The 8,481-nt window shown below is 50.2% G+C and overlaps 1 protein-coding gene across 1 annotated transcript in view; it reads right to left on the reverse strand.

Moving 5' to 3' along the window:
* The window catches only part of UVRAG (UV radiation resistance associated), a gene marked incomplete at its 5' end in the record, with an annotated part of 56,867 nt that overhangs the window by 19,258 nt on the left and 29,128 nt on the right, over window positions 1-8,481 (reverse strand). Inside the window, 3 exons of the mRNA XM_015406511.1 lie at window positions 2,015-2,120; window positions 2,534-2,552; window positions 6,431-6,477. Of these exons, the coding sequence (XP_015261997.1) occupies window positions 2,015-2,120; window positions 2,534-2,552; window positions 6,431-6,477 (172 nt within the window). The remainder of the gene's footprint in view (window positions 1-2,014; window positions 2,121-2,533; window positions 2,553-6,430; window positions 6,478-8,481) is intronic.

Consider the following 8,481-nt stretch of genomic DNA (forward strand, 5'->3'; position numbering starts at 1 on the left):
ACAGTGGGAGGGCTTCTGGAGTCCTGGCCCCACTGGTGGACCTCCTGAGGGCACCTGGGTTTTGGCTACTGTGTGACACAGAGTGTTGGACTGGATGGGCCACTGGCTTGATCCAACATGGCTTCTCTTCTGTTCTACTGTCTGGGGCAGCGATGCTCTGTGTTCTTGGTGCTTGGGGGGCCACAGTGGGAGGGCTTCTGGAGTCCTGGCCCCGTTGGTGGACCTCCTGAGGGCACCTGGGTTTTGGCTACTGTGTGACACAGAGTGTTGGACTGGATGGGCCAATGGCCTGATCCAACATCTTATGTTCTTATGTCTGAAGGGCTTCTGGAGTCCTGGCCCCATTGGTGGACCACCTGAGGGCACCTGGTTTTTGGCCACTGTGTGACACAGACTGTTGGGACTTTGGACCGATCCAGCATGGCTTCTCTTGTGTTCTTAAGGATGCTCTGAAATGCCTAAGTAAAATGGCTCGAAGCCCTGTGTCTGGAATCCCTTGTTTTCCATATTCTGCATCGCCCAAAACATCTTATGCTTTCAGTATCTGATATATCATTTTTCCAGATGTTGTTTGCTGCAAGTTTATATCTTTCTCTGTGTGCCAACAGCCCAGCCAGGATTCTCAAACTCCCTCTAAAGGAACTTCTCCGTTTGTGAATTGAGACAAAAACAAACAAACAAAACACTCGGCGATTAAAAGAGGGGAAGCGTTTTGAATCATTTCAGTAAGTGCTGGAGGGTCGGCAACACTGGCTCTGCCCACTGATACGTTGGCACAAACCAAGACTCCGGGAGCGTACTCTTCAAATCCCTTCCTCCCCACAGAAATAAGACAGACTCGGGATCATGTGCGCATGGTGCACGCGCTTGTGTCTATGGATGCAAACACATGAGTGCGTTGGCTGTACTGCATGCCGTTCCGAGAACCAAGCTTGGGGGCTGAGCCTAAGCAAAGGGCTCTGCCAAAGCCCCTGCCGTGGTTCACACAGGTCAAGGGACGACAGAGATCCCTTTGCTTTTTAAAAATCCGGTAGGGAAAAGGGAGCGGCGAGATAGCCCAGCCTAGCCTGATCCGGATGGGAGACCGCCGAGGAAAAACAGGGGCTGCTGGGCAAAGGTCAGGTAATGGCAAACAGCCTCTGGACTCTAATCGGGCTCTTCTACTGGAGACCAACATGGCTACCCTCATGAACACATGAAGCTGCCTTACACAGAAACCCTTCGCCCACCAAAGTCAGTCTTGTCTACTCAGACTGGCAGCGGCTCTCCAGGGTCTCAGGCAGAGGTCTTTTTCCACGACCTTCTTCCTGGTCCCTTTTAACTGGAGATGCCGGGGACTGAACCTGCGACCTTCTGCATGCCAAGCAGAGGCTCTACCACTGAGCCACAGCCCCTCTTCATGGCTCTCCAGGGTCTCAGGCGGAGGTCTTTCCCATCGCCTACTGCCTCCTCCTTTTAACTGGAGATGCCGGGGATTGAACCTGCGACCTTCTGCATGCCGAGCAGAGGCTTTACCACTGAGCCACAAGCCCCTCCTTACAGCTCTCCAGGGTCTCAGGCAGAGGTCTTTCACATCACCTCCTGTCAGATCTTTTAACTGTAGAGACCGGGGATTGAACCTGGGACCTTCTGCGTGCCAAGCAGAGGCTCTACCACTAAGTCACAGCCACTCTCCATGGATCTCCAGGATCTCAGGCAGAGGTCTTTCCCATCGCCTACTGCCTTGTCCTTTTAACTGGAGATGCCGGGGATTGAACCTGGAACCTTCTGCGTGCCAAGCAGATGCTCTGCCACTGAGTCACAGCCCCTCTCCATGGCTCTCCAGGGTCTCCAGCAGAGGTCTTTCACATCCCCTCCTGCCAGATCTTTTAACTGTAGAGACCAGGGGTTGGTCCTGGGACTTTCCGCATGCCAAGCAGTTGCTCTACCATTGAGCCACGGCCCCTCCAAGAAACGATCTTCACTTATGAGAGTACCCTGAGCAAGAGGATACGGAAAAGGTTCCGAAGCCTACCAGTTCGTTGCTGGTCGACGTCAGCCTCAGCTTCTCTTCGATCTCTCTTCCTATTTTCTGAACCGTTACCTGAGTCTGTTTAATTGCACACTGGGCCCGGTGGAGCCTGCGAACAAACAGAAAGAACACGGCGAACCATTAGACACACCTCCCAAATAATCCTGCCCCATCGAAGACATGTACACTCCTCTCCGGACGGCTCACCACTAGAACAGCAAAACGGAATGATGCAAATTAATGGTAAACCTTGCTGGGCAAAAGCCCCCCCCCCTCTAGAAACACTGGGCAGGCCCCAGGAAAGCTGTCGGCAGGTGCCGTGATGCCCACGGGAACCACGTTGGGGACCCCTGCATTAAAAAGTGCTGCTGTTGTTGCTGTATACGTTGCCCAACGTTATTCTGCAATTAAAAACATTTGTCAGTGCCGTACAATGAGGATCACCGCCTAGCATGTTGCTCATTAAACAAGTCAATGGTGCGACCTCATTTGGAATACTGTGTGCAATTCTGGTCACCTCACCTCAAAAAGGATATTATAGCTTTGGAAAAAGTGCAGAAAAGGGCAACTCAAATGATAAAAGGGTTGGAACACTTTCCCTATGAAGAAAGGTTAAGGCGCTTAGGGCTCTTTAGCTTGGAGAAACGACGACTGAGGGGTGACATGATTGAGGTTTATAAGATTATGCATGGGATAGAGCAGGTAGAGAAAGAGGTACTTTTCTCCCTTTCTCACAATACAAGGACTCGTGGGCACTCCATGCAATTGCTGAGCGGCCGGGTTAGAACGGATAAAAGGAAGTCCTTCTTCACCCAAAGAGTGATTAACACTTGGAATTCACTGCCACAGGAGGTGGCGGCGGCTACAAGCATGGACGGCCTCAAGAGGGAATTAGATAAGCATATGGAGCAGAGGTCCATCAGTGGCTATTAGCCACAAGGTATATCTCATTCCCTTTTGAAGCCGTCCATGCTTGTCCGTCTTCCATGCTTAGCGGGCTTCTAATGTCCTGGCCCCACTGGTGGACCTCCTGATGGCACCTGGTATTTCTGGCCACTGTGTGACACAGAGTGTTGGACTGGATGGGCCTTTGGCCTGATCCAACATTGGCATCTCTTATGTTCTTATGTTCTTAAGTCCCCTCTGAGAGTGGCCAGTCAAGGGTGTGGCTCAGTGGTAGAGCATCTGTTTTTCCCACAGAAAGTGCCAGACTCAATCCCTCCCATGTCCACTTAAAGGATCAGGTAGCTGATGACGTAACAGATCTTCGCCTGAAATCCTGGGGAGCTGCTGCCCATCAGAGTAGACAACACTGACCTTGATAGAGTAATGGTCTGAGTCAGTGGCCCCGTGCAGATGACCCATGCGCATGTTGATTCACTGTGCAGGGAGGAAGAATGAACATGAGCGCACTGTCCCTGTCCCCCATCTCCAAGTGATTGCTCAGTACTTGTTTCCACAGTGCAAATTCATGGAGGAACACAAACGTGTTTGGAAAGTGGCATCACTGATCACTGGGAGGTGATTATGGACAGGCACTTCCTCCACATAGTCACACTATGCAGATGACTTGGCATTCACACAGAGGTCGATGGGCAATGAGTCAACAGGCAGATGGGTCATCTCCACTGGGATACAATAAAGCAGCTTCGACATAGGCTGATTCTGCATTGGCTTTTCCCTCCGTTGTTTTACCAAACCCACTTTGGAACAGAAATTCCCCTCTGCGTTGCATGCTCCTTTGATCATCGAATTTTGTGGTACCCTCCACACTCCATGCCTTTTTCGCTTTCTTTGATCATTGGATTTTATGGTACCTTCTGCATAGATTTATGGCCATTCAGGGGTGACTTTGCAGTCAGTACAGTGTTGCTTCTGGGGTATTTGAATATGCTTTCGACCTGCACTTTTTATTTCCAGTTGAGAAAACGTGGAGCGAAGGCTAGGTGCAGAATTGCCCGTAGAGAAAAGTGCTGTGGCACCTTTGGCAGAAAGCGCTGCCAAGTTGCAAATGACTTAATGGCCTCTCTGTAGGGTTTTCAAGGCAAGAGACAAAGGTGATCTGCCACTGCCTGCCTCTGTGTGGCAATCTGGGGCTTCCTTGGAGGTGTCCCATCCAAGTATTAACCGGGGCTGAGATCTGACAAGAGCAAACTAGCCTGGACTACTCAGGTCAGGGTGTGGACTTTACTACATTACCTGTTGCTGAATGGTTTCTTAAAATCTTGCTCTCACTATATTTTGACTTATGTCATACCATTTCTTGCATTGTGTTGTTGAAGAAAGAGACTCAAAATAATTTCCAAAGCTGTTGAATTCTTTATTGTACGAATCAAACCCGGATCTCCCAGATTAGAGTCCCTTCACACTTAACCACTACACCAAACTGGCTAATTATGTTTCAGGAAGGATTTCCCAGAAGAAAATACTTTAAAAGGAGACCCTTAAAGAGAAGTGAAACCCCTCCCAAAACAAACAGCTACCAAAAACATAGCTGGCACCTAAGGGATCTTGTGACAAAGAGAGCTCCGATATACAAATGATTCATGACCGTAATTAAAGGCCTAACATCATCCATTTGGTGGCTTCGATGCCTCTCAGGTTGATTGGGGGGGGGGGTTAACAGAAGAAAGCAAAGGAGATGGGAATCCTTTTAACCGAGTCACAGACCCAAGATCTGTTGACTCAACATGCTTCTCACGGGCAAGATAACCCCAAATTTCTCCTTGGTAGATGGCTGGACTAGAGTGCGTATAATGGCTTGGTGAAAGGGGGTTGCCTAGCACCCTGAAAAACAGGAAGGAGACCTCCGTCACTCCCTGACGCCCAAGATTTCAGGATTCGGCTAGCCTGCCAAGATTCACACTGGGGGACAAGACAAGACAAGACAAGACTGGGGGACAAGACCCAACAACAAGCGCACTTCTTCACGAAAGCTCCGACACTGTCACAAATTTTGTTACTCTTTAAGGTGCGACTGGACTCTTGCTCTTTTCTACTACTACCCATCTTGATCTGTCTCCACGGAAGACACCACGTTTAGTGATTCAGAATGGAAATCCATCAACCTTGTGATAGAAGGACGGATGGACTCTCATTCTAGCTGTATCCGAGGAAGCAAGCAGTGACTCACCAAAGCTCCTTCCCTGCCACCAATTTTGCTAGTTTTGAAGGTGCTCCTGGACTCTTCCTCTTTTCTACTGCTGCAGACAGACTGACGCGGCGACCCACCTGGATCTGTCTCCATGGAAGGCACCACATTTAACCGTACAGAATGGGGAATCCATCCGTCTTGCGATAGAAGGACAGAGGGACTCGCATTCTAGCTGTATTTCTCCTTCCCTGCCACAGATTTTGTTAGTCTTGAAGGTGCTCCTGGACTCTGGCTCTTTTCTACCACTACAGACAGACTGACACGGCTACCCATCTTCATTTATCCGCATGTATTCTGGAGTAAGTTACTGACTGAGTCACTCACAGATGAGGTTGGTCCAAAGCAGGGCTATTTTTGGGCAGGAACGCACAGGAACGGAGTTCCGGCTGGCTCCTGAGTTGGCCACGCCCAGTAGGAATTCATTAGCATAATAGGCCACACCTAACAGCAAACTTATTAGGACTGGCTACATTAGGGGTGTGTGGCCTAACATGCAAAGGAGTTCTGCTACAAAAAAAAGCCCAGGGTTTTGACAACAAACAGAGTAAACAGAATAAGAAGCAAAAGGTGCGTGTGGTAACATGGAGATGTGGTCTAATATGCTAATGAGCTGTGATGTCAAGGGTGTGGCTTAATATGCTAATGAGTTTCTGCTGTTGGGTGTGGCCTATTATGCTAATGAGTTCCTGCTGGGCTTTTTCTACAAAAAAAGCCCTGGTCCAAAGTATACTGTTGCTCCAAACCACAGTCTGTCTCCTGCTACGCTACACCGTGACAGCTTTGCTCGTCGGAGCAGGGCCCTCAGCGGGTGCCCATCTACAGGTGTCTGTACAGGTGCCTTCTCTGTCGTGGCCCCCGCTTTGTGGAACGGCCACCCCGAGGAGGTCAGGAAGGCTCCCGTGCTCCTGGGATTCCACAAACGATGCAAAACTGAATTATTCAGGAGGGCTTTTTTAACGCGTGCCATAGAGTAGCACTGTACAAAAGGCTTCACAAGGTCACCTGCAGAAATCATTGGGGGCTGTGGTCTGTATTACTGTGTATAGTTTGCTGTGGGTTGGACCCCACTGTATAGTTTTGCATCATTTAATGTGTCACGTTAACACTGATGGTTTGCTTCAGGTCTGTTTTTAAGACTTCTGGTTGGCTGGAACATATGAAACTACCTTATACTGAAACCCTTCGTCCACCAAAGTCAGTATTGTCTACTCAGACTGGCAGCGGCTCTCCAGGGTCTCGGGCCGAAGTCCTTCACCGTCACCTACCACCAGATCCTTTAACTGGAGATGCCGGGGATTGAACGTGGGACCTTCTGCATGCCAAGCAGAGGCCTTTCCCATCACCTCTTGCCTGGTCCTTTTAACTGGAGATGCCGGGGATTGAACCTGGGACCTTTTGCATGCCAAGCAGAGGCTCTGCCACTGAGCCACAGCCCCTGTCTATGGCTCTCCAGCGTCTCAGGCTGAGGTCTTTCCCATCACCTCCTGCTTGGTCCTTTTAGCTGGAGATGCCGGGGATTGAACCGGGGACCTTCTGCATGCCAAGCAGAGGCTCTGCCACTGAGCCACAGCCCCTGTCTATGGCTCTCCAGGGTCTCAGGTTGAGGTCTTTCCCATCACCTCCTGCTTGGTCCTTTTAACCTGGGACCTTCTGCATGTCAAGCAGAGGCTCTGCCGCTGAGCCACAGCCCCCCTCCATAGCTCTCTGGGTTCTCAGGCTGAGGTCTTTCCCATCACCTCCTGCCTGGTCCTCTTTTAACTGGAGATGCCGGGGATTGAACCCAGGACCTTTTGCATGCCAAGCAGAGGCTCTGCCGCTGAGCCACAGCCCATCTTCTTCTCGGCATGAGCGAGTGAGCTATTTAGTCTGTGGTTGCTGTTTAAAAGGGCGATGGGTATCAGAATACTGGAAAGAGTTCCGCTCCTTCCCCAAAACCAAGGCATTCAATGCAACACAGACTCGCTCTACTGCACAGACCTCGCCCAGGGGTGAAAGACAAAATACTGGCTCTACATTTGGGATGCCAAATCTTGCAGCAGAAATTAAAATATTGCTCCTTGTGCAATTCGGAGGTGTCCGAGCCTTGCCGTTCAAGCACAGAAACGGGAGGAAGTTAGCAGAAGATGATTTATAACGGCTACGTAAGACATACATCTCTCTGCTTCCTTAACCCATTTTGGTGTTACGGAAATGGGATTTAGAAAAAAATAATAATCCAAGAATGCAATCGTTTCAGGAGGTATTAGAATTACAGACACCAGTGCCATAATTGAGAGGCAAAAGGCATTTCTTCTCCACGGGTCGGACTAGCTGGCAATCCCGCTGGGTCGCTTTTGGGTTTTCCGTGCAGCACAGCTCATTTGCTTGATCCATGGGTGCAGGGCCGTCATTCATCACTTACAACACCGCTGGGTCGGTGGAAAGCCCTTTGGAAACCTCATTTCATTTATCCTCGGCAACCTGGGAGGCGAGTTCGCATCACTCCCCATTTTACATTCGGGGAAGTGACAGTTCGGCCATGGCAACCGCAGGGCTCTCTGCTGAGCTGAAACCTGAACCAAAGTCTTCCCGGTTCGAGTCCATGGCGCGATGCGCGGCACTGGTAATTCCAGTATGCTCATTCCTGACACTACAAATGCTCATTCCTGACCACTACTGCTTTAGGTATCTGAAGCGGACTCTTCCTCTGTCCTCCTTGAGAATCTCAAGGGCTGCGTAAAAGAAACAGTTGAGAAAGGAATCATAAGAACATAAGAGAAGCCAATGTTGGATCAGGCCAGTGGCCCATCCAGGCCAACACTCTGTGTCACACAGTGGCCAAAAACACCAGGTGCCATCAGGAGGTCCAGCAGTGGGGCCAGGACACTAGAAGCCCTCCCACTGCTGCCCCCCCCCAAACACTAAGAAGACAGAGCATCACTTGATCCAGCCTGAGAGTTCCTACCTTGTGGCTAATATCAAGAAGAATAACAAGAAGAGGAGGAGGAGCAGGAGCAGACTGGATTTATATCATGCCCTTCATTTGGGAGTCTCAGAGTATACAAACATAAGAGACGGCTATGTTGGATCAGGCCAAAGGTCCCTCCAGTCCAACACTCTGTATCACACAGTGGCCAAAAATACCAGGTGCCATCTGGAGGTCCACCAGTGGGGCCAGGACACTAGAAGCCCTCCCACTGGTGCCCCTCCAAGGACCAAGAATACAGAGCATCCCTTGCCCCAGACCGAGAGTTCCTATCTGTTCCTTGTAGCTAATAGACACGGATGGACCTCTGCTCTTAAGAGCCTAAGAGAAATCAATAGCCCATCCAGTCCA

This window comes from Gekko japonicus, unplaced genomic scaffold (assembly GCF_001447785.1).
Source record: "Gekko japonicus isolate JY-2015 unplaced genomic scaffold, Gekko_japonicus_V1.1 scaffold5254, whole genome shotgun sequence".
NCBI lineage: Eukaryota > Metazoa > Chordata > Lepidosauria > Squamata > Gekkonidae > Gekko > Gekko japonicus.